This window comes from Helicoverpa zea, chromosome 18 (genome assembly GCF_022581195.2).
Source record: "Helicoverpa zea isolate HzStark_Cry1AcR chromosome 18, ilHelZeax1.1, whole genome shotgun sequence".
Classification (NCBI taxonomy): domain Eukaryota; kingdom Metazoa; phylum Arthropoda; class Insecta; order Lepidoptera; family Noctuidae; genus Helicoverpa; species Helicoverpa zea.
Window position 1 is genome coordinate 3,454,083 of NC_061469.1, and position 27,317 is coordinate 3,481,399.

Genomic DNA, 27,317 nt, shown 5'->3' on the forward strand with positions numbered 1-27,317 from the left:
GGGGCTTTGAGATAGCTCTCCATTCGAAATAAAATCCAACTCGAGTTCTTTCAATGTCGGCAAATCCAGTAAAAGTAGGAGGTCTGCGACGGGGAACACGAAGGTCTCCAGAAGGATGGTAGGAAGATATGTGACTGTTAGCTAGTACTTAGGTACATTCACTTCTGCTTCACTCGCAGCAGAAGCCATTCCATGATTTCTCTACCGGCAAAAACAATTATATGCTACAGAAAATCCTCAGAGCAGTCTGTACAGTGTATATGTACTGGACTGATCATCATGATTCAGTTTCGTTATATAGGTACATATAACTTCCATTAAATGGTTTTGCCGAGTTGTGGACTCAGAATTTATAAGATCTTCTGAACTGCGTGGTACGAAAATTCGATTATCAAATTAAAAAAAACTGTCCAGTGTCGCTTGTATAGCGGGTCTTCCAAAGGGTTCCTGAAAACGCCTAAATTCTAAACCATTCAACTTCTCGTGGCAGATTGATATCACGGTAATGTTTCAGGGGACTGACTTGTCATTTAGTAAAGAAAACAATTTTGTAATTATTATAAGTAATAATATTTATTTTATTATAAAAATACATGCAAAGACAATTGATTTTCTATACGTCCCGTGTCATAATTTTCACTATAGAGAATACAATCTAAACTGGTTTAATCCAGCTTAATTGACTCGCCGCCGTAATGCTAAAATTATTCTAAGAATACGTACCATTACAAGATATTACAACAAATCTATCCCTCTAAGTACTTTCGAGTTTAAAATTAAACTAAAAGTAGGTACAATACTAACTTTCACCGTTAAATTATAACTTAAGTAAGCAAGATAGCACGAAACTTCATAAAACGTTAGATTGCGAAATAAATCCCGGCTTACCAGTAGCTACAGACTCACACAATGATAAGTGAAATTACAATAAACTACTAAATTATGTAGTCGTGATTCCATTTATAAGTATGCTTAATGGTAACTACAGCTAGAATAAGGAATATAGAGATAACTGAATGTCCATAGTAATAATGAAAGTATTTTTCTAAATAGAATCTAAAATACGTAACTTGATTATTTTTAAGTGCCATCTACACTAGCTCCTTTGTTCATAAACTACTGATGGGTACTAACTTAACGCTCTGTATCCAATGATGTCCTCTAAGGAAATTACTAAAGCTAGATATGTATTCAAGTAATTGCAAGCGTTAAGTGTTTATGAACATAGGATTAACTTTAAACAATACTAGGGGCCTATTTCATACCTACTTTTAAACAAGAACACAATATTATCTATTATGTACGTAAAGATGAATTGATTTCGAAGAATTCCACTCGTTCAGTCTTATTAGTAAAATGTTGGAAGATTCACACAGCGTGCTTCATCATTTTCTCAATAATAATTTATTTTGTACGAATTCAATTGAGCTTAGCAGATCTATAAACGTGTCTTGCAACACTGGCTTAAAAAATAATAAGACTTATAAAATTAATCTATGCTGTAAAATAAAATTGGCTATTGTACGGCGTGCATACATTCTTAATTCAAATTCAAACATCGGTGAAGGGTCACTCACACCAGTCTTTCTTTATAGAGATCGCTGGATGACTCCCGAAACATCTTGGCGTGGCGTGCTCTCCTAGTCCATGGTTTTTCAAGTCCGTGGACCGTTAGACCTTGGGTCCGGGGGCTGTTGCCCAGGTAATGCTGCTACGGTAGTGTGGGCGGCGGGACTCGCTTGCCCGGCCGCGGCGCCTAAAGCTGCGCCTCGGTGGGGCTCTGCCACAGGTTCGACGGCAACGTGTCGTAGTGAGACGGCACCGTCACCAGAGCGTCAGCAGACGTTCGGTTTATTGAGCAGTTCTGTAACAATAAAAAGATCACGTTAACTCACAACATAATATTTTTTTACGGATAGTGTAAACACAAGATATTGAGGTTGCTTAAATAAATAATAATTGATAAAATTCCGAGAAAAGCGCTGATATGAACAATATCAACAAGCAAATCCATTCAACCTTATTTATGACAAGCAGATTTGCATTCTTTAATGAACTCTTTCGCATGATTAATAGACACTTATCGTCTACAATCGGTTGGATTAATGATTCAAAATTAGTATTTAAAATTGCGCAAAATCTTCTGACAAAAGATTATTAAAAAGATAACTTTGATCGAAGTTCAAGAACACACCACGTGACAATCATACGAAAAAGGTGTGATACGTTGGGTTAGGTCTACAGTTCAAAGTATTTTTTCCATAGTAAATTGCATAGGTATGTTGTGGAATTGATTAAATTACATACAAAGCAGTCACGCGTATTGCACAAACGTGACCACAAAGCTTGCCAGCGACTATTTTTGTTTCTTTTTAAGTTTGATTCAATATAAAACGTGCTGGAGATTGGAGATGGTCACAAAAACCTACGAAGCATGAACATAGTCTATATTTTTATTTTTGTTTAGGAATATTCCATGTTTATACGTCTGCGTGAAAATTTAAGAGGTGATGAAGTGTTTTCCTATCTTTTTAAGTGATCATAAGTATTACAGGCATTACAGGCAATTATAATAGTTCTATCATTAATGACGCAAATGGTAAACTATAGTTTCATAATGATTAAGAATATCTTAAGAAGTACTTTAAAGTTTCCTGAATCACTGGCACCACTTAATAATTTTATTGATATTAAACTACACTAAATGAACTACTAAATAAATAATGTAACAACATTGGCAATTTTACCCGATTTTAGAGAAAGAGCTATAATAAATGTACATAATCATATATGTATGTGCTTATGTATTAAGTCATCCTATTATGTAATGTCGTCATTACCGCGTACATATACAGATAACACATACATTTGTGTTAGAGATGTTTCACGTAGCAAGGTTTTGGCAAAGCCACTGAAATAACTATCGATGTCAAACCACATCATTTTCTGACAATAGAAGAACTAAAATGACGTCCAAATACACGTCAACCAGATATTACCAGACTGTTGGCCTAGGTATAATCGGAAGTATCCAGACTGCTACCATAAATATTAAATTGTAAAAATAGAGCCAAGGTCTCATTGTAAGATAAAATACCTCTAATGAATTTCATTTAGATTTTTTTTTGTACTCCTATGGAATTTATTTATTTTGTTAGTTTGCCAATATAGTTTTATTTTACCTTTCTGCAAAAAAACTTGTTCATTTGTGTACATTAGTGTCTGGATATCTACCCGTTAATATTTAAAACTCAAAAATGTTACTCTAGAAAAATTATACTGAAGTTATAGTCTGCTTACCTTGGGCTGCTGTCGGTGAGTATCCACGCAGTCGACAGGCAGCTTGATCATCTCCACCTTGTACTTGTAGCCGTATGACGTCAGCTTCACGATCGTGTGGAGAGGAACGTTCATGTACGGCAGCTCATCTGAAAGTAGACAGGAGATTGGTTGGAAATCGATGATCAAAAAATGTCTTCTCTAATAAGAAAGTTATTTAAAGATCGTCTAAGCTTAAAAGTTCGTATGTTATGGATCTTTAGAGGTAAATCAACTTTTATATAGGAAAAGGTAAGGCCTTGAAATAATACTGGACAAACGAAACCGTGACGCAAGCTCGACTACTACTGACGTCAATTGAAGCAACTTGAGTCGACATTAAGTATTTGTACAATCGAGATAGTACTCAAGTCTATATGCTTACCAAGTTTAGCATCGAGGAAGTATCCGAGCATGCACCTCAGCACTGCTTGATGACCGACTACAACTACGTTATGTTCATCTTCAAGAGCAGACAGGGCTGGTCGCAGACGCGTCATGATGTCAATGTAGGACTCGCCCCAAGGGTAGCGGTAGCGGAGCTTGTCCTGATCACGCCATGCGAACTCTTGGGGGAAACGCTCTTGCATCTCTTCGTATGTCAGACCTTCGCAGATGCCCTGGAAATGAAACAACGAAGAATAAGAATCTGTTATGTCCGACATAATGACTTATTGATAGAAAAGTTCTATAAACTCATATTAACATTGACGTCATTCACAAAACGTGCCCTAATTCAGTAATTCCAAATGTCAATGCGTATTAAGTTTGTTTAGGTTTAATTAATCGCCTCGTTTGTTTACACGTGAATGATGCGTGTAATTAATCATTGCGGCTAATATTTGGCAAGAGATGCGACCTTTTTGGATCTGTACATATGTATTTTCGAATTATTTGGTTTGTTTAGCAATGACAAATGAAATGATGGAGTGCTGCAGACTGTTTAGAATCTACCTCTGTATATCTGATGATATTTAACCTGCAGATATTTTTTGTGTTTCAAAAATAGAATTCTTTAAACAGTACTTTACAGTTAAGTAAAATTCTTTAAACTGTTACATCTCATTACGAATAAATTAGAGATTGCGGTCAAAGTGAAAGAACAATACCTACTTTTAACTCTATTTATAACCAGTTCAATGTCAAAGTTGCTATTCTATCGTGTGACTAATATTTGAGACGGTAAAAATAGAGTTAGCAGTTTGAGAACACCGATAGAGAACGATAGTACTTTTCCGATGACAATTTTATTACGGCTGTCTTATATGACGTTGTTTGATGTAGGTCAAATGCATCGTAAATCAAAGAAACAGCTGCAACCAAGTATGTGGCGTCAATCATCCGTTTTATGGATTCAGTAATTGGTCGTAATTTACGTCTTGTCAACCGTTGTTATGAAAACTCGACCACTATAAAGGAAATATTTTCTGTCGAACTTTGTAACTTTTTAACAACGGAGTATAAAAGTCACGCTTGAAACACAATTGAAATCAATTCGTTAAGGCTTTGAATTGCTGCTGAATTTTAAGTTACGAAGGTTATACGAGACTGTGTACGAATATATTCTCAGAATTTTCGTAGACAAAAAGGCGCGTTACCTTGCTTATTTAATTTTGCTTCTAGTTATAATTTATCTTACAATCATTTTAACAGAGATGTGCTACATTTTTATTACCTTATTTGATGAATGGCTCTTAACAATCGTTAAAGGTTTTCGTACTTAATTCAAATGGTTCTAATTAAGAATTTTGTACATATTAAACTATTACTAGACAAACTAGTTTAATAACTCCACTATTAACAATCATTGCGTAATCCCGGAACTAGAAAACTAGATACAAGTCTAATTATCAAGTTCATCAAGAAAGTACTCAAGTTAAAGTATAAATATAAACATTATATGATAAATATAAGTTTTATTATAAACACAGCTTTATATATAGCGATCGCGCCATCGGCAAGCCAATCAATACATATGATAACAACGATACGTGATGAATTAATAGATAACATAGGTGATGTAAAAATGTGTACGATAAGCTCATAATAACAAAAGGCGCAAAATAATGGAATGGAAAGTTTTGGCGGTTTCATTTTGTTTATTTATATGATAACAGAACACGAAAACTTATATCAGGAACAAAGCTATTAACGTCCAACATCGTAGCATTGATTAAAACAGACGGTAAAATGCAGTCTGTCCATTACTTCCACTGTGTTTATGTTCGTGTATCTCTTCAACCTCAAGATTTTCTGGTGAATCATTCGTGTGAGAATTGGAATATTACTGAAACTACATCTCAATTGGATTTCCCAGAATAATTGTTTGCGTTCATTTTCCAGACTTTATCGTAAAAGTCATCTAAACGGCTTTTGAAACACAAAAGATAGTGATCCAATCAACTTATAAGTAAGTAGCAATTAAACATTGTTTTTCTAAATTATCTTTACCTAATTGAGTATCGAAGTAATTATGGATTTTAAGAGCTGATAAACGTTAAAAACACTTAGCTTGTTATTCGTTTATCCTTTTTGATGTTTATCTCTATCTAGTTAATGCTCTGTCACCATAGCTTGCTTGGGGTCAGATAAATTAATTACGTAGTTAGATCCACACGCCCCGATAAAAATGAAGATACCTAAAAAAGTATTGTTAATTAAAATGTTTCATACGCAATGAACTTGCCTTTGACCCTCTTAGACGTCACTCAAACTACATAAATATACATTATGAACTGCTACAAGAGGTTAATAAAACAAAACAATAGCGGTACTTACAGCATCCAACTCGTTCAATGCCCTGACGACTCTTTTTGGAGCCCTAATGTCAGCAGCGGTCTGCTTGGTGCGCCATCTCTCGGAGGTCCACACAGTCATGTGATCGCGGCAGGCAAGGGAATTCATGTGCTCAGCCAGGGCACGGGCGTAGAGAAGACCACGAGGTGACAGAGATGCGTCCCCGCCGATGCGACCAAGCACGTTGTACTCGCTTTCACCGTGCTGTTGGAAGAAATAAGAATAAATTAGAGCTGAATGTTTAGTAAAAAATAACAAATGACTGTCCGATACGTAGGTACAATCAATGACTATAGATGTAATTTTTCCAAATTTTTTCGAGAATCGTCTGTGGACTTGGCTGTACGCACTACCATGCACCCAAAATTTGGTTGCCATTTACACCTAATCCAGATAGATACGTATATAAATTAAAATATTAGGAATGTCCGTTTATCTGACGTAATTGGCAAACACTGGGATTTGTGGCGACTTTTCAAATAGCTGTACCTGTGCTTATGACGTGAGTGTATGGCGTTATAAACCTCGAATTATCCAAAAACATGACAACCTGTCTCTGGCTGTTAATTTATTGTCACTTGAGATGCTAAGTAGGTATATTTTGAAAAGTTTATTCAACAAAGATAGGTGATGTTTTGACCGAGTTAGGAAGTTGATTGATGAGGCAAACTATCCTATAGATATTATAGCACAAGAAACTTAATGACACAGCATGTTAATAGAATCAGGGACAGCCGGTTTTTTGCCATCCTACTATAGCAGAATTAAGACGTTCTACATTTATAAGAGAACGAACTCTTGAAAAATCTATTTCAGTCACAGGGGCATATTTTCCTCATAAAACTTGAAATGTTTACAATATTTGCACAACATATGCATCCGCTATCGGCTTCTACTGCAAACATCGTTTCGAATCACAAAGTTGTTTTGAATGGCATTCGGACTGGTGCCACGTGGTCTTTCAGCTCACTAAACATACCTAGACTTAGGAAAACATGTTTGTCTAACGGAAGTCTAATTAAAATTATCATGATTTACTGCTTATTTACAAATGCCATTTTAAAGGCAATTGCGCAAACTGTTGAAGCACAGAATGATTTATAAGACCATATAAAAGTAGGATCGTAAACACACTTACCCTAGTGAAATACAAGGTCTGAGGCAAGCCCCTCATCCCGGACAAATATCCCAGTATTCCAGACTCCTTCTGTCCAGCAACCCTATGTGCCGTCACGGTTTCCCCAACATTCTCAATGCGGACGAAGCTAATGGTCTCCAACTCCGCATCAATAGGCTCATACTGTCTCATGTAGTGCTCCAACTTCTTCCTCAAGTCATCGACGGCTTCCACTTCGCTCATGGACTTGTAGTCTGCGGAGTAGTGAAGGATCTCAATGATGTTTCTTTCGAGGAGTTCCTGGTCCTCGCAGACGCATTCTATGAAGAGGATTCTGAAGCCCATGTCGGAGAGGCAGTACTCGCTCAGCTCGCGGCGTTGCTCCCGCGTGATGTTTGTGCCGTCAAATATCTGGAAGACAAGAAATAATGTTCACAAAGGAATGTGGTTCAAAAGGTCTTCCTAAAAAAGTAAAAAATTAAATTATGTTAGGAAAAATATGTAGCGTTAATTCCGCTAGAACAATTTATTCATGTCATATATATCATGGATTCCATAATTTGACAAAAATTATCTTCGCCGATGATTAATGTATGAAATAAGTCAGGTCTTAAGAAATCAATTAATTACTTTAAACTTATCCGACCCGAGGTTGATAATTGTACCTAATTACAGAAATAATTATAATTAATTATGGGTCAATACTTAATAAATATCTAATTAACATTGTTTGCAAACAAAGAACAGGAAAATCGGAAGGTATTTTATCTGCCGTTCCGTGACGTGATTTACGTCACCCTGAACATTCAGACTTGAATAAAATAATATCTTTATTTCTTATCGTTTATTTTAAGCACTAGAAAATTAGGCAACTTCTTGTTTTTTTCTGAAAATAGCACTGACTAATGTACTTAAAGTGAATCATCCTTTTTATCCGTAGGTAAGATGACCAAAATACTTTCGATAAGTTATCGATATTTAGGTGATACACAGCTCAGGAAGAAAGGCATGTGTTATGTGTACATAGATTACTATAGTTCGGCCATTCAGAGAATGCGTTCCTGACACGTCGCGATTGAACTGACGACGTAACTACATTCATTGATTATTGATATAATAATGTTGTTTTAATGCTCCTCAATTGTTAAAACGGTAAACAACCAGCAAAAATATTTTTATCGTAACTGCAACGCCATTGCAAAGTTACGTCGTCAGTTCAATCGCGACGTGTCAGGAACGCATTCTCTGAATGGCCGAACTATAAAAGAAAAACTTAGTCCTATTATTGTCTACAGTTGTCCAGTTATTCCTCAGTAAATACATATAAGTATGTAAGTTAATATTTGATCAGCATACAGTTAAGATTATGTTTTATAACTATATTATAAATCCGACTTCGTGCAGACAGAGATTAAAATGTGTCTACAGTGTACACGTGGACTGTATTCTCAGAAAGTTCACCAAACAGTTCAATTATATGATTCATCAAATAGGGCTGAAGAAATCAATAGTTAGCAATTTCATAGGTCACCATTTCAAACCTATTAGAGCTACCTATATAAAACTACAATTAAAAACTACCATTTATCAATGAATTTAAGATTCAATCTCTGGATTAAGGAAAAAATACTTGTAAAATTAATTAAGTAATTACTTATTAAATTCCAACTCTTATAAAACACAACCATCGTTTCCAGCAATAAAAGCCACTTATAACGATTTTTATAAACACAGTTTTACACCGTTCAATCATAGTCAAATATTTACATATTTCCTTTACAAACACGAGACACGTGTCATATAGTTTCATAGAGAATTATGCGTTACGTATGCGGTCGATCAGTCAATCAATCTCACGGTACTAGCCAGTTTAATGTATTAATTAGACGTCACGTTCCTATACGTTTAGTTATCAAGACTGGTCCTTCCGTGTCCGTTAATGTCCGGGATCGATCGCGGATTAGGTTGTTTGGTCTATTGATTCCGCGTTTGCCACGTGTGAGAATGTCAAGATTGGTTAGATAATCGCAAAATTATCTTTAATGACTGTTATGGCTATCTTAAGCTCAAACATGGTGATACAGAAAATTGCCACATAAATCATAAATCAACATTTAGATTGGTGTATGGTATTTACAAGTAGGTACTCGAGAAGATAAACGTAGATAAGTACTACGTTCAAGAGTTTAGTATAAAAATGTGTTTTTTATTTCATTTCATCTTTAGCTGCGAAGCCTCGCTGGATTTACATCTATTTATAATTAAGTAAGTATAGAAAGTAAAATAAACTTACAGCGACACTGTTGCCATCTTTCAGCCATAGTACGGCATCTTGCACAGCTTCCCGGGCGCTCTGGCGACGGATCGCAGAGCCCTGAGCATTGTCAGCTCGGAAAATATCATGGCTGCCATACAGTGCCATGTGCCGGCGCCGGTACTCGCTACAGTCGAACACTGTAGATAAAAATACCCTTTTAGAACTGAAAAATTTGACAAATTAGGTTAGTAGTGGCAAAAGGACCATAAAGACCGAGTAATTCGACTTGTAGGACCAACTTTTTTGCTTTAATCTTTCTGTTTAACGAAGGCTAATATTCAAACCCTCGTAAGTGTAAAAGACATAACTTTTCCAGAGAAGGACGTACGGTGCAACGTGCCCTTACATTGCAAAGTAACGCGAACAAATAATATTGAACGAAAATGCGTTTCCTAGGTTTTCTCTCTAAGACAATGTTATGTTATGTGTTCCTTTGTGTAATCACGTGCAGCGTGAGTTTTCCATTAGTTTCTCCCATGTTTATAACTCGTTTCAACACATCGTATTTACACTTAGCCTCAGTCTTCATTGATATTACAATCATTCCTTTGTTTGACAAACTAAGGAAACTTACAGTTGCGGCTTGCGTTATGTAACGCTTGCTTAACATTATATTCTTAGATAAGCTATGTTAGGAAACATTTTCTTTTCTAGGATTGTTCTATGATTTGACAGTTTGGGTATCGTAGGCGTCGGCTAAAATACAGTATCATTCCCCTAATTTTTTGGAAACAAATCTAAAATATGAATGCTATTCCAGTTTTCTTCATATAAGTAAATCATTCACGTGCTATTTTTATTATTATGACCGTGGCAATATTGCATAACGTTAAATGCCTATATTTATGGCTGCAACATTGTTATTTGTGTATTACTGCAATTTACAACAAATGCATCAACAAACATTCCGTGTATTCCTTGATTGTTATTCTCATTCCTCAATGAGGGCAGATTTTTATCAAGATGAAGCCAACGTATCTAATCAGTAGAATACTTGCTAGGTCGTGTGTGTGTGTTACATTATAAGACCATCGTTCTCATCTGGGTCAGGGCCGCCATATTGTGTACCTAAAGCAACGTCTGCACTTATGTGATTTATTGTAAACCCGCTAACTGTTGTGTAAATAGCATTTTGTAGATATAAATGTAGACACGACTGTAGGTAATCTGATATAACAGTGTTATAAATAGTCTTGCATGCTTGGAATTGTACTGGACCAGTGTGGTTACTTCATGAAAACTATCAATGAATGTTGTAAATGAATCAATAAGAATGAGTCAAATAAATTAATTTTGCCCAAAAGGTTAATGTGTTTACGCAAAAGGCTTTTATGTACTTAAGTAAGTAGATATAAGTATCTAATCTTATTTATAAACATCGTACGACAACAACTTATTTGTGAATCAATGTGTAATTTCATCATCAGGATAATGCAAATGACTAACTGTTACATTAAATTCGAGGAAAGCTTAAGATAGCAGATCAATCAATTTACAGTGTCACACGAGTTTACCTAAAGCTAGATAAGATTGCCCTCCCCTTGTAAATGTTTACAAAAATATCAATCAAAGTGACATCATTCTTGAAAAAAAAGCAAGTCATCTAAAGATTATCTCAGTCAGCCTCAATTATAGCAATTTGGAGCTCAATTTCAGACTCCATTCAGGCCTTGTTGGTCTCATGATCCAACAATCAAAATATGATATAAGTCAATTGAAATGACGTCAAAGAAACATTAAACTAGAAGTTCTTTTATGAATCCCAAGCCTCAATTTAGAGATGATAAATCATAAGTAATAAAAACTTTAGGCAGTAGACTTCGGTCAGTAACACGACTAGAATTTCCAGAAGGTTTTCAGACATTGTTATACAAATAAATAATAGTTAAAAAAAACTAAAAAACACGCTTTTTATAGAAAACCGAACTAACAAATAGAAAATAAATTTTAATGAATTTTAATTAAGAAAATAGTGTTAAAAATTTCAATGAATATAAATTAATAATAGAGTGAATACAAAAAAAAATATTTAAAAAAAGCGTGGGGTGCATGGTGTCAATAGTTATAAATATTTTATTGACAGATATGAGTAGTGATTTTCATTTCGATAATACCTTAAAAAGCACCCCACGCTTTTTTTAAATATTTTTTTTTGTATTCACTCTATTATTAATTTATATTCATTGAAATTTTTAACACTATTTTCTTAATTAAAATTCATTAAAATTTATTTTCTATTTGTTAGTTCGGTTTTCTATAAAAAGCGTGTTTTTTAGTTTTTTTTAACTATTATTTATTTTCTAGTTTTTAGTTTGTTTTAAAACTATTATTTGTTTTGTAGAATTAAAATTCTCTTTAGTATAAAATTTGTCAATATTAGAGAAAACGGCTAAAGATAATTATTGGAAATAAAAATTAACATCGAGTCCTGCCTTATCGACTGTAGAGAAAAATTATAGAAAATTTTAATTAATTTTCTTACCTTATAGATAAAAATTATATAAATTAGCAAAAATCATATTTTGCAAATTGAAAAGCCTACAAGTCGGTGTCTAATGGATGTTACTAAGTTAATTTTGCCACCGACTTCTAGGCCGATGTACCTAAAATTAGTATTTTTTTTGCTTTTTAGTGTTTTGGGAAGCCGGTTTAATTTTTTTGTAAAAAAGTTTTTTATTTAAAGCTTTTCAGTGATACGAATAGTTGTCACTATCCATACAAGTGGGAAGTTCTCATCAATACAAAGAATATAAGTCCAAACGAGGTATTTTACATATTCAGTTGTCGAGTTCCCTCGACTTTCTCTGGTCTCCATCATCAGGTCAGCTCCCAACCTTCACTGTTGCATAGGTCTTGTCAATACAAATAATTTAAGCCCAAACACGAGGTAGTTTCCATATTCAGTTGTCGAGTTCCCTCGACTTTCTCTGGTCTCCATCATCAGGTCAGCTCCAAACCTTCACTGTTGCAAAGGTCTTGTCAATACAAATAATTTAAGCCCAAACACGAGGTAGTTTACATATTCAGTTGTCGAGTTCCCTCGACCCTCTGGTCTCCATCATCAGGTCAGCTCCAAATCTTCACAGTTGAATAGTGCTTTTAGGCGTACACCTGAGTGTCAAGTTTTTATCCTATGTATGCCTACAACTTTCGAAGGTTGCCCTCGATTTCTCAGGGTTTCTCAGGGTATTTCTCAGGGTATCATCAGATCCTGATCTGATGACTATGGGACCAACTGGCAGCTATTCCGAGTCGAACAAAAAAAGAATCACGTAAATCGGTCTATAAACCTCGGAGTAATCGATGTGTATGTGTAACCTCCTCCTTTTTGGGAAGTCGGTTAAAAATGGAAGAATTTTTTCAAATTAGTGTATTGTCATCGGTCCTCAATAAATCTACAAAGTTTGAACGAAATCTGGCCGTTTAAAGTGGGTCAAAATCGCGCCCAAAGAAGTCGGTTACAAACCTACAAACATACAGGTGAAGCTAATAAAAAGCGTGTAAAAACTAAGCATTTTTGTTGATGCGGCAAAATAAATACGTTCGTCGACCATTCCTACATTAATAAAATATGCATAAACCACTTTAAAACGTGGCGACATTTGTCCATTTCTGAGAAGGAAGCTTGCTAACGCGGCCATGGCAAAGCGTCAAATAGCTCTATTTCCACTGAACACATCGATTGCTTTTCGCAATAACTTGACGTCAAGGTTTCACTTATTGGTCGAGGGTTGGCCCAATTATTCTGCAATTTGACAAGGTATTCTACGTCAAAGGTAAGTTATGAAGTTAATGATGAATTACCTTTAGTGCTCTCTCCATTCCAGTTGAGATGCCTGGCTAGTCTATGCGCGAGCTGACTCTTGCCGCGCGCTGGTAGTCCCACCAGCGCGATAAGCAGAGGCGCAAACTGGCTGATGCGGCGAGACCGCATCGATGCTAGAACAAAGAAACATACAAATAAATAAAACTAACAACATAAATAAGTAGATATAAACGAGAATCAAACCATATCTGTGGTGACTCTAAGAGGAGCGGAGTAATTATTGGTCCTTTTGCAGTCCAGAACTTAGGACCAAAATTAATGTTGAGTTCATAATAGTGGGTGTTGCGTTATAATTTAAAACCAATTTATATGTATATAGAACACGTGTGTATGCTATAAAATATTGATATCATTGACGATATTATTGAATTGTCGAATATAGCAGTCGTAAACCTTTATCGTGGGTGTGTCCAATTAAATTCTGAGCCCGTCCCAATTTCCAGTAATAGATTGTAAAGTAACACTCGTCTGGAATATTGATTAGATTGCCACAGACGTTCATCAGCAAAATATTTATCAGTAACATTAACCTTAGCTATGAGTCCGGGTCAGAAAATTGATAATAGTTTACTCATGTAATGCTAGTTTTCTGTAAACAACATGGGTTTATAGATGACATGGTGCGGGGGAAAACATTTTCTTGGATCCGGAGCCTCAAGAAAATTTTCTGTTCGACGCTGAGTTGGGATAAGTTATATTTTTATCGCCTGCTCAGCAAAAATTACTAGATTACTAGAACCATTAATACCATATCTCCTAAGCTTCATCGTTAACGCTGACACAAATTGATAAGAACCAAAAGAAGATTGATCATACGCTGAATAGATCAAGGACTCAAAATTGGACAAGTTTTATAAACCAGGCAAAGATACGGAAGATGAGATACCACTAATTTAATATTCCTCAAAAGATAATGTCAGATTAGCAACAATAAGGCAGAAAATCGACAGTTTACGAGGGGTTTTTTGCTCCATGATATGATTATATAAGTGGTTTGATCAAGTGGATTATGGTTGTTGATACGAAGCGAATCGACCAATAGAATGGCGGCACGGCGCGCACGCCTTTCAACCTTGCCTTTGTCTCAAACAACAATGACATCATGCCGATTTCGCTAATGCTTTGAATTTTTGTTTCTCTTTACTTCTTTTGCTTTACCGAAAGTGTGATGTAATGCAATGAATGCCGTATGGAGGTTAGACTGTATATCTATATAAATAAAAATTAGTTGTTGTTCGTTAGTCTGATTAAAACTCGAGAACGGCTGGGCTGATTGAGCTGATTTTGGTTTAAAATGTTTGTCTTGTTCTCTTTAGGTACTTATCATAGTCGCTTTAGTAAAAACAATTGTTAGTATTTTCACTCTCTGTGAAATTATGAAAGACGTTATTTTCAGCTTCGATAGAACGTCTTATCGCTCTGCGAATAATTATGATTGAAAGATAAGCAATCGATTATCCACACATTATGAAGTCAATTGTTTTTATTTGTTCCACAATTTCAATGCTAATGAAACCATAATGCGTGTAACACGTAAGTATCCAAAGTACGTAACGAGGCTTAGGTATTATTATTAAATTAAATACTTGATACAAGTTATAAAATGTGTATTTGATTATATTGTGACATTTATTTAGATTGTAATAGTGTCATGAGTATAACAGAAACTTTCGTTTCGCAATGGCTACCAAGGCCCCATGTGTCGTGTTATGCGGCACCGGCGCGCGCGCAGCTGCCAGAGAACTCGGACTTTGTAACGCCAAGGAAGCGATCTATTAACGAGATATATTTAGATAAACGAAGGAGGTGTGTCTCATATCTATTACTTCTTTAAATGCCCATCAGGGTCGCTCCCGTAAGTAGCGCAGTCAATGTACTCTAATTAATAAAACAAGTACCGTTCGCTTGCTTAAATTTTTTGGTACCTCAACAAAAACTGTAGGTGAGTAAAATGCCGTTGTAAGTAAGTAGATGACGGTACAAAAACATCGTTTCACTTGACATTTTCATCGTCAAAACAAAGTTGAAGAAGCAGGAACTTCGCCTTTCCCCAGCCTTCGGGGATTGACGTAACATGTTTATATTCTTCCATCTTAATTTAATTCAAGAGCCGTTTTAAAATCTTCCTTTACTTCAACTGAGCCAAAAGGTCTTTGACTCTAAAGACCAAATAATCCTTGCGGGCTTAATTTGGCTCATATTCAAGATACTTATTTTTTATTATATCAATGTTGTTTGTTAAGCTGAAGAGGAATGTCTGTGCAACCACTATACACTGGTTTAACAACTTAATTGTACCGCAATGCACGACTTTACTACTCGAAAGATAACTTATATAATTTATTTGTTTTGTCTAGAAACTAGTCTAATCTAGTCAGCTGCCATAAATGATTAAATCTCCGCAAATAATCCTAAATCTAAGTTTGCTTTTCATAATTTTCCGTTCAGTTTGCAAATGGATGGAAAATCAGAGTTGGTAATGTGGTTATCTTTGTTACTTATTGTTTTCCATGCTAAACAATACACTGGGTAAGTAGGTAAATTGTATATAATGTCTTTCGGGCTTTTATGATAAATACAATCTGTAAACAGTGGAAATTGCAGTTTCCTTACCACATTGTGTAAATATTTATTGGTATTTACGATGTGAACTATGACGCAGCGTGTGATTAGTGTCAGGAATGGTTTGACCGCATCAATTAAGTATTTAAAAGAAATAAATGCGGTTTTTCAATATTTCAAAATTGGTCCCATTAAAAAACGTAGTGGGTTAAAGCAGTATTTCTTTTGCTTTCAGTCGATTGCGGCTTGTCAGACGCAATGCCAACGTCTGCGGCCGTTGAGTGAAACTCTAATCGTGCTCAACTTTTAAAAATACAAAAAAATCAAATGAGAATATCAAAAAGTAATCAATCAATACTATATCAAGTAGGCAAAGGTAGCACGTCATTGAGCGTAGTTTTCCTACGATACGAGTCACGTTGGCCATCGCATGCGCCTTATAAAACGGGAACGAGTACTCCAAAGATAAATTAAATGCGACAGATAGTAGATACATACATTATTAAAGCTATGTCTACTTATATGTTAGGCACTGTTTGTCCACATATAAAATTATTCCAGAACATCTAGCGAATATTCTTGGAACATTTGTAATGGGTGACATCTTGGAAGACAAAGTTGTTTTTAGCATAAATAAAAGATTTTTCCTAAGCTTATTTTAGATGATTTCTCATCTGTTTTGAATAAAAAACCCTTCAACATAAATAAACCTAACAAAAACATATCAGAAATTCGAACGCTATGTATGCAATTCATTAGAAACAAAAATTTTACTTTGTGTTTCATGTTTCAAAAGAAACACGAGGTTAACAGACAACGATTGCCATTGAAAATTATAATGGCTTCTTTCCAACGAAGAACGTTAGGCTTCCCTAGTTAAATCATTAGACGTCCATGAGAAAATATCTTTTACATTCCTATTGCGAAACAGTCTGTAATAGTTTATGGTACCAATCTACTGATATTTTGAATTCAAAAGTTAAGATGGCCGCTAGTTTAAAAAAAAAATACAAGTTATGCGATTTTGATGTTTGACAAGTTTGTAACGTTCTCTTAAATATAGATAATATAAAAGCCTTACAAAAGCTAGTATTTGCATAAGATTGTTGTAGTTCTAGTCATAAACCTTTGGTTCGCAATACATAATTGTCATCATGGGCCACGTTGAATGGATGACGTGCATCACATGCATAACATGCGTGGCTGTAAAACACATTGATTTGCAGTCATCGGGTCAAATGACGTTCCTTCTAAGAACTGACCCCTCTTGCATACAGACAGATTAGATTGAAAATAACAACGTACGTTAGATGTTTTCCAATAAAATAGTTCTAAACAATATTTTTAAGACTGGCTGTAAATAGTGCCATAGGCAATAATATTTACATGAAGACCTATTTGCAAACAAAATATCAATGTGTTGAAAATAATGACAAATCAAGTGTTCTAGTCTAGACAATAAACAGGTACATAAATACCTTTGTTATTAATTTTAATTGTCAACTTGTAATGAATGGAAAATAACAGGCGCTAAATAAAATAGTCCTTCTGTATGGACTCGTTAAAACAAAAGCTTAGTAAAAAATGACGTGATTAATTATTTAATTGCTTGCTTGATAATAGAAAGGTGCCGTTGCTGTTACATTCCTATAGGTATAGAATTGGTGTTTTTTTCTTCTAAATGGAAATTACTTATTCACGTTTAACTGCTAGAACAAAATGAAAATAGCCTATTCACATTAATTTATTGCACTTTATTCAAATGAGAGGCTAATTAAATCACTTCATGAACCTTAATGTGAAGCAGATAGTAAACAAACAAGAACCTAGTAATAGTGGACCTTCGGTCCTTGCGTGGCGTTTCATATTGTTGTTGTCAGCTGGGTAGCCGTATAAACTATTTGTAGCTTATTGTTGCTACCCAGTGCGCTGTCCACGCCCACCATTCAATAGATATATTTGTGTGTCGTAATAATAGGTATGTTTTAATAACAACATGCCCTCAAAACAACGCTAATCTTTAGCAACGATTGCTTCATTACAGATTAAAAAATATTCGTTGATTAGGCTGTTTGTACATCGATGACTTCATCAAAAAGTTTGCATGCACGAAATCTGCAACTTGTTGTAACAAAGAAAAAAATCTGCTAGGAAGCATTTTGTTGCAGTGTAAATTATTGTTATGAAGCAATATTTATTTATACCGCTACATAATTAAATAGCATATTTAATTTATGCGGCACCTTGTGTTACCATAAGTAGGTGATAAGTTGAAATGAAAAACAACTTTATCTTTGTAAAGCTAAGTTATATTCATAATAATTTCGTATACAGAGTCTTTGTACTGGTTTGTAAATATTTGTGGAGGAGCCAGTTCGATAGTGTACATGGCAACACACCCACTGATAATTTGCAGGGGGCAGATAACAATGAAAAACACGTAATCTTTACATCTAATATTACTTGTTATCAAACTTTTATTTTGCAATAGATAAAAGGAATGGTTATTTTAAAAACAATTTTAATCGATTTCTCAAATATGCTTAGTCATTATTTTTAGATTCTACTCAGCTAATTGGGTACCTACTTGAACTTTTTGCTCAAAGTTCTTATTGACGTAGTCTGCAAAAACAATGAAAATCACCGTGCAATTTTTACCATAACTAACTAACAATGGTGATAAGATTGCGGACGTGATTTTTTCTTACATCATCAATCATGCATAACATAAATATAAAATATTGTTTAATATTGGACATAAATCTACTTCGTTTACAGTTTCCTACAAGCGCGGTCTAATCGGAGGCGTGGCGTTGACGTCACATGGCGCGATTAACAGTGTTTTTCGTCGTCCATGACGCTTTTATTTTGTTTTTTTGACACACATGTCAAGATCATAAAAAAAAGGTTTTAAGTATAAATAATTTCCGTTGCCTACCAATACAAAGGTTTAGAGAAAAATACTAAAATAAGTTATTTTGTAATAAAACGATGTCTTCAAGTTTTTATCATCCATTGAATTTGATAGTATGACCGGATACTTTAAGGCCATCTTGTAAAGGTCGGAGACCCAAAGCAATATGTAATATTGTTTAATTTTATCGTCATCCACCGTTTGTATGATCTTCATGAAGAATATTGATTCTGAACTATAGCCATCATTTTGTCTGCACGTGTCCAGAGATAATTGTGATGGTTACAGAAGATAATGATCTAAAATTAAGTTTAGACTTTGAACACTTAATTGAGAAGATTCAGACTCCTATTTATATCCCAACATGTTAGTACTGAAGCATGCTTTATTTACGTTTATTTAAGACAGAGTTTAGTCACTACAGATGCTGTTTTAAAACTTATGTGTTGTATAGTGCAAAGTTCATTGCGTTTCTTTCTTGCATCTGGCAACGGCTCGAGGACCGGAGGCAATTGACCGTTGCACCGCACATCACAACGTGTTAAGCATTTCATTGACTTTCTATAGCCGACATACTTCCAAACACTTCTTAGAAGCTACAGGCGAAAAAAATGAAGCTGACAAAAAACAAAGTGATCCAGTTTCAGAACGGTCATTAAGACATTCGGATGATGTTGATAGATTTGCGTTTAGCGCCAACGAGGTCGTAATGTATTTTGACTGACATCATTCTCCAGTATCTAGAATAAGTTTACTATTAGTTCTACTCTAAAACGTATGAATCATACCATCAGCATCAACAATAGGTCTCAATGGAATGAGAAAATTAGAGATCACGATTCACGACTGAATGTCAGCAGTGGTGCCATTATATTTATTTAAATGGTTTACATCTTATTGTACAACGAAGTCTCGAAAATTGTCATCTCCTGTTTGGAATTCCTGCTAATTTTCTATAGATCTGGGTCTTTTTTCATTCATAATAGCCTGATGTTCAAAGTACAGTATGATTTTTCGACCTGATAAAAAAGATAATGGAAAAGTGCCCAGGGATTAACTTGGTCATCGTTAAGTGCCTAATGGACATTTAGATTGCTCGTCCACTACACAATCAGACAGATAGGGTTTATGGCAAAAATCTAATATCCAACTTAGCTTTATCACGTAGAATAAACGTGGAAAAGATAAATATAGCCGTCCAATGGTTTCTGCGAAAATTTTGTCAGACCAGACCGTATGTTACTGGCGCTTTGCCATCGAAATCTGCAACAGTTCTTCGCGCAATTGCCATGAAGTCACCAAGAGTCACGCAGAAATATCAGCAAGGTAGCCTTAGACTTTATGCCAAAACATACTCGTACTACAAAGAACGAATCTAATAAAGACAGCATTGGCAGCTTTGCAGAATTTTATACGAGTTCCGAATTCAAAAACAATGCCTTATTTACATCAATTGAATTACGTGGAATCATGCTTTCATTGGCGCGAATGCAAAACATTGTTTTCGTTAGCCATCAACCTTCTCGTTTTGTTTTTTATACCCCCAATCTGAGTCAACCTTTTTTGAAATTATCCTTGTTTATGGACAGAAATGAAAACAAGACCAAAATGGGCACCAAATTGGCACGCGCGGTTCTTGTAATTATTTCCTTACAAATCGTTAAAAAAATCTATTCCTTATTAAAAAACTTACTGCTGGCGGAAGTGTCTACGTTTTTGAACATTCAAGGTCCTAACGTTTCTACCTATTTGAATTAAAATATAACAAAATACAAAGTAGCTATTTCTATACCTAACAACAATAGTTTTTTGCATCTTGCTCTTGATATTGACCTTACCGATGACAAGAATTAAATAGGAAGCAATCTTAGAGAACGGTTACACGACAATGCTGATCAATCCATTCTCACTATACAATGCCATAAAACTTCTATTTTTATACATTCGATAAGTTTATTTCTGCTCGTTGTATTTGCATTCATTATTGAAAGGGACATTAATAATGGAAAGCATTCTACTAAATATGAATGAACTAAAACAATCCACACTATTGTTGTCCCTAACACTAATTGGATTACTTAAGCAAAACTAAACATCAACAATTTTGGTAACAATTAGAACCAAATGTATGTGGATAACAGTGCACCTGTTGGAAAGCTCGCTCGCTTGAAGGCCGGAGGTGTGTCCAATGTTAAAGAAAACAAACAAACTCGTCAACCGAACAATATCGACACCGAAAACTTGACCAACCGCCTCGTTACATGAATGCGCCAGAATAAACGAGGATACAAAAACAAACGAGTACTTTACAAAAAAGGTTGTACACGTATCCAAAATTGTAAAGATTAAAAAGAAAAACTCACCAGTTGCCATGGCTCCGTGCAGTACTTTCTCTTTGTCCTCCATCATGGTGTGGGCGGTGCTTGCTCCTGGTGCCATCACGATCCTTCTGAGAGACGGTCTTCTTGCTAAAGCAACGATGTGTTTGACGCGGTGCTGCTGCGGCGCTCTTCGTCGACGCGTGCGCACTCTATGAAGGCCTCCAGGCGACTGTGCGCTAACTCCACTCGTTATCACCGAGCGAACCTTATCAGTGCCGCGGCAGTGATTGCTGAACAACCATATAATGGCTGAATAGATTTTGCAGTATATTAACCAAAAATATAAGTACCAATCGCCCTGGATGCTGAGTAACGCCATCAATAGCGATCTGGAACAAAGGAAAGGGTCCTTTAAACGACATTTTTCCAGGTTTTTAGAAGTTTCCTCAATTCTCGATGCATCTAAAACCTTTATATTACTAAGCCTGTTAGACTTTTTCTCAGCATTTTAAAGCTTAGAAAATCAATTTTTGTACGATACGTCACACATACATTTAGAGATGAGGAAATGTCGCAAATGTGCCATTTTTGGTTTGGGTTTTCCTGTAGCTGAAAATCATGAAAATGTTTTACTAATGAAACAGTATAATGAAACAAAGGACAATGGGCACAAATATATGGGACCTGGTATACCCCACCAATAGCGATGTCATACATATCATTGGATAGGCCTTTTTATGTAAAACAAGATTTACTATGACAGCCTTGCTGAAATGTTTGTCCGTTCCGAGATATAGATAAAAAACTGTGCAAAAATTAAACTAAAGTTAACTTAATAATCTATTGATATCTCAAGGCCTTAGAGGAAAAACTAAGTTACACTAAGTGTAAGTCTCCTGAGTTCAACCTGCTGTATCCGTTAGGGTCCATAATCTGCCCATTGTCCTTTAGAAGTCATTGGTGTAAGTGAGAATTATGTAAAACGTATTCGTTACTTGTCTAAAGCTGGTACAGAGATTGTAGCTAGACCAAAACCTGTCGAGTAAGTTTTTAACGTTTCATTAGCATTACATGTTTAAATTAAATATCATCTTATTCAACGTGTTTCAAAGTGGGCAGTTTTATTTTATCTTCCAACCGCACGAGTTTACTAACAAATCATTTGTAAGAATGGAGCATGATAACAAATTAGCGATGATGAAATTACAGAACCATTTTCATTTCCATTCAGACACGAGTAAAATTTTCGCTATTTATAATATCGTTATCTGCCACGTTGTGTGATGTTTATTCAGAACTTTCTCTATCAATAATAAGTTCCATTGTTATATCCGTATTTATCCTTTATTATCTAATTATATTCATCAATTAATGTATCATCATCAATTAGGTATTCTATTGATTGAAAGTTTTGAATACTAGCTGCAGCTGGTCTATTTAGACGTAATCTCTTTATGCGAATAAATCTATTATTCAAACATTTTTTAAAGCAACTTTTTAATTAGTTCCTTTAACTTTTAATTGATTACCCAGCTCTAATAGATCATTAACCTAATATTTTGGCTTCCAATTTATGTTTTCAAATTCTACATAATCACCAATTTATTCTGTCCATATGTTATTTGGCAAACAGTCGTTTCGATCCATTATGTATGTTCCAAGTCAACTCGTTTCACCGCTTACGTCAATTGAAGATCTTGAATTTTAACGCCAAACCAAACAAGAATGTGTGAAGATAAGCTTTTCAAATGCTATAATATAGCTGAGAAAAACTATAAAATATATTGCTAACTAAACTTCTGATTATTTCTGTTTCTTCTTACTCTTTATTTAGGTTAAGGTAAAGTGAGTTTAACCTAGATTTCAATGTCCAAGTAATTGTTTTTTGCGGTGTTTATATCAAAATTCCCAGAAATTAATTTATATCTGCCAAATTGCTTGGCTAAATTCAATCGGGTGAATCGCGATCAACAAAAATACGCTAGAACTTTTCCTTGTTGGATTAATCCTGGCATCAGCTACTCGTTATATGTATTTAGGCAGTACTTAATACTGATACACAATTAACAAATGCAGTGACGATGACGTTAGTAGCCTGCTTAAATTTTTTGAAACCCTCTAGAGTATATAGCTTTATTGATATCCATACCGGATGCGGTTACAATGCAGTTCTAGCGAAACACAATACTGCAACACGAGCTATTAAATAACTGCTATGTCATATGATAATCCGCTTATAAGTCATAGAAACGTAGGTTCTTATACAGGTAAACCTTCACACATATAATATGTTAGGTCATCACGTCATAGATGATGTGTTTAACCAACAATTGTACGCGAAAATTGGAATTTACGTTAATGTGGTAATTGTGGTTGGTTTCAATCAATGAAATTGCCACTTGTATGTTCTTTTTAAGTGTAAAAGTCACGTACACGTTAAGATAGTAGGCAGCTGAATTAATTATTTTCCTTGTGGTCATCCGTTCATTCATGAAATGATTCAAAGTGCATTGTTCCAAAACACAAGCACAGTTACTCATATTTTTTCTTGGGGTTGATCATTCATCAGTTTTGATTCATCTCGTACCCTATATTGTTTGGCTCTTAATATTCAATGCTTGAACTGGCTCTGGAGAGTAAGAATTAGGTAAGTTACTTTGAAACTTGGGAAATACAGGGAGATAACTAAGTAAGACATGGTAACCTTGTCTGAGTTGAAAGACAGAAGGAAAAGTCAAAAAGAAACGTAGGTATTTAGTATTTAGTAGGTAAGTTAAGTATTTATTTATTTGAGTAAGATAACAGTCGTCTTAATAGACCTTTCAAATTTCGGATACACTTCTAAGTGGTAAAAAATATCTTTCTCTGGATGATGGCTGTGTCTGAACGAGGTACTATGTTTACTTTTTTTTGGAATGACTTTTATGCAGTTCACTCAGTTTGTTTAGATCCAAAACATCTTCTAAGCAGACTAGGTCATCTGTAGGGGATATCGTGCGTAATACTAGCAGCAAATACTTCAATAACAAACAAAATATGCCAAAGCTCTAAAACTATTTCTTGACGACTGCTCTATTTCGTAACTGGGACGGTCCTTGACGACCTCTTTTTTTTCTCGGAGATAAGAACGATTTAACTTTATCTCTGCTACTTTCTTGCAAAGCTTATTCTTCACAAAGATAAGTTTTGTTTACCGCAATGTGTGAATCATTCGACTTTAGGTACTTTGCGGGGCTGTGAACTCTTTATAATATTGTTTCATAAAGAAACCATTACTTAGTATGTATTTGGGAAGCCAAAGTTACTCCAAAAAACGGGTGTTTTTTCTGTAGATTGTACTAATTCTCAGAGTCAAACATCTTGCGGTGTTGTAAATGAGCAGGTGCCTATGGAAAACCTCAAAACTTGTCGCTACAAATTCTTCAAAATCGTTTGATGAAGTAGAAATTCTTTATGTAAATCAGTAGTTAACTGAGTGCTTAGTGCGAGTTTTCGTGAATTTTTTTACGGACTCACATGAGAGCGCGTATACTAAGATTTGTATGGAACAAAAACAGCTCCACCTAGTGTCAAAAATTGGAACCTGTTTTTGTTCCATACAAACAGTGTTGCCAACAGTTGTAGAAGCTTACCACCAGAGTCAACTTTTAAAACCACCAGAAAACCACTAACAAAAATTTATCCCACACTTAAAATCACCAAATTCACCACTAAAAAAATATTGTTTATATTTTATTGTAACCTAAAACAATTTAATCATCCAAAGATGTAACTCGGCAACGATAGAAAATTAAAACAGACAAAGCATTACATCTGTTTAGCAATTCATCCGACCCGATCCGAATCCTTCACAAATTATAATCGGCGTAGTAGTTTCACAAATTGTTTAGTTACGCATTTGACCAATGAATGAGTACTTAATATAATTATATAGTAGTCGTTCACCTTTTTGTTTTGTAGATGCTTTTTTGACATTCCGTGAGACTTCAAATCTCCATAGTAACTCCTTAAAGTTGTACCACAAAACTTACATTTCGCTACTTGACCCGCAGTACTTTCAACATTTCGCCACTAAATAGGGGACTTAAACCACCAGTATTAGTGGAAAATCCACTAAGTTGGCAACACTGCATACAAATCTTAGTATACGCGCTCTCATGTGAGTCCGTAAAAAAATTCACGAAAACTCGCACTAAGCACTCTGGTCAGGTAGGTTACCTAACTAAATACGGAACTGCAATAGGTGCCTTGGACTTACTTTTCAACTAGGTTGTTAATTTCCTAAGCTAGAATTAACGAACCTTCCTATAATTCTTTTGCTTTTGGGAAAACTTATCAGTCATTGTTATGAGCAAAAAATAATTGACAAACCATGTTTAATTCATTGCATCTATTTAAAAGTGATGCCATAACAACAACCGAATTTGATTTCTACTTAAGGTTTAAATGGCTTTATTTATATTCAGCATGTATTAATTCTTCTCTCTTCCATCCTCCTCTTCTCGTTTCACAGTGCACAGTTAATGGTAGTATTCCTAAAACCGTTTGTATGGCTATTGCTGCAGCTGTATACATATTACTTAATTATACGAGCATGGTTTCCTTAACCGTGGTATCCTTTGGCTTTACTGGTATCCAACAAATCTCCGGTTTAAAGATCTTCCTATATAATTTGTATATATCTCTACTTACTAGGTTTCTGGTTACACCTGTTCTTGTTACTCGTATTTGTACATTTCGCAGTCGTCCTTTATTTTATACATATTTCTTGCGTTACATACTCCTTCAGAGGTGAAGCAGAGCATGAACCTCCAAGGTTGACGAGTTAAGAATATTAATACTCCTTTGTTTGTAGCTCGCGCTATAACCGTCTGTTTGTTTGTTTATATTTATCATCATAATCTATGGTTAACGTTGTTCGATCAGACTCATTTAACAGCCATTGTCCTTAATTGTAGTATAATTGATTGCAATTGGAAACTCATTACGATAATGATAATTTCGCACCTAAATGCTCGATGCATTGGTGCAGTTTTCTAAAAATAGTACCACTTTTTTGTGTGCACATTGCACAAGCATAACACGAATGGTTTTTTTAACTGTGTTACAGTCGCTACCTGCGTCAAAAGTTAGAAGTGTATGTTAAAACTCGACATCCACATGTTCGTCAATGCGTTATGTTAATCTAACAACATAGTATACAAGTTCTAGAACGAGCACAGCTCACTAATTAGCATTCAAGGATTACATAAAACTAAATCTTTATTCTTACCTGCTTCGTTGACTAAATTCTTCCTTCGCAGTAGTGATCGGAAGAAGTGTGTCTTATAAAATGAACCAAATCGTGGCGCATAGCAGTGCGCCCGTGGATAGCGATGAACGTTTCAATACACATTCGCAATAAGTCCCAGAAAACGTCTAATGTCAACTTTTTAACTAAAATTCTCCCCCAACATCGCACAGGAAACGTAACACAGTAATTATACAGTTTCGTATCTTTAGTTCAGCGTTCCAAAATAAAACGTCGATAGCGTTGCCTCGTCCCGTCTCTATTTCACACCGGATCTTAATTTGCTCATTGTAACTCGTCTAAATGGTTTGGAGCAGGTAAATATTGTTGGTTTTCTCAATAATTGATGCACAATAGAAGTGTTTACGTAGCCGCACTGTGATAACGTGGACTGTTGACTGGCGTTAGGCCGCAGCGTGGCGAAAGCGAGGCAAGATTGTGTGGAAGGGAGCCGACAGCGGGACTGCGAACAAACTGGCTTCGTGTGACATCGATTCTCGTTCGACAACGTTCGGCCGCCGCGCACCTCGTGGTGGGGGGTGTTTTGGCATGCTGTACTTTTCTGGTTATACACAGGACACATTTTATTCATAAATAGTTGGGTATGCACCGCAGATAACAATGCAGTTTACAGACAAGGCCTATCTGCAGGAAAGACTTGAAATGATACAGTTATGGGAGGGCACAATGATTACGCTGTCATACCGTACACTGGTCAATCATCCAGTTGTCATGAAGTGCAATGGTCAGTGGAAACTACCGATCACTCGCACCTACAAGCGTAGCCTATTAACCTTTCTAGAATCGGTGTAAGACAAGTAACATATTCTATACCTACATAAAGATAATTTTATCA

At 35.3% G+C, this 27,317-nt stretch overlaps 1 protein-coding gene across 1 annotated transcript; it reads right to left on the minus strand.

Moving 5' to 3' along the window:
• Positions 1-551: 551 nt before the first annotated feature.
• LOC124638806 (6-phosphofructo-2-kinase/fructose-2,6-bisphosphatase-like) lies at positions 552-26,924 on the minus strand. The gene is made up of 9 exons (XM_047175913.1): positions 26,444-26,924; positions 21,214-21,560; positions 13,353-13,487; positions 9,525-9,685; positions 7,253-7,642; positions 6,097-6,318; positions 3,704-3,938; positions 3,301-3,428; positions 552-1,864 (listed from the first exon to the last, which is right to left on the minus strand). Exons 2-9 carry the CDS (start codon positions 21,548-21,550, stop codon positions 1,757-1,759), a joined length of 1,716 nt encoding a protein of 571 aa, XP_047031869.1. The 5' UTR covers positions 21,551-21,560; positions 26,444-26,924; the 3' UTR covers positions 552-1,756.
• Positions 26,925-27,317: the final 393 nt, after the last annotated feature.

Coding starts and splice junctions, on each gene's coding strand:
- LOC124638806 (XM_047175913.1), bottom strand. CDS start 21,550: ATGGCGTTACTCAGCATCCAGGGCGATTGGTACTTATATTTTTGGTTA. Junction 7,643..9,524: donor AAGATGGCAACAGTGTCGCT/GTAAGTTTATTT, acceptor CTTGTCTTCCAG/ATATTTGACGGCACAAACAT. Junction 6,319..7,252: donor AGACCTTGTATTTCACTAGG/GTAAGTGTGTTT, acceptor TTCTTCCAACAG/CACGGTGAAAGCGAGTACAA.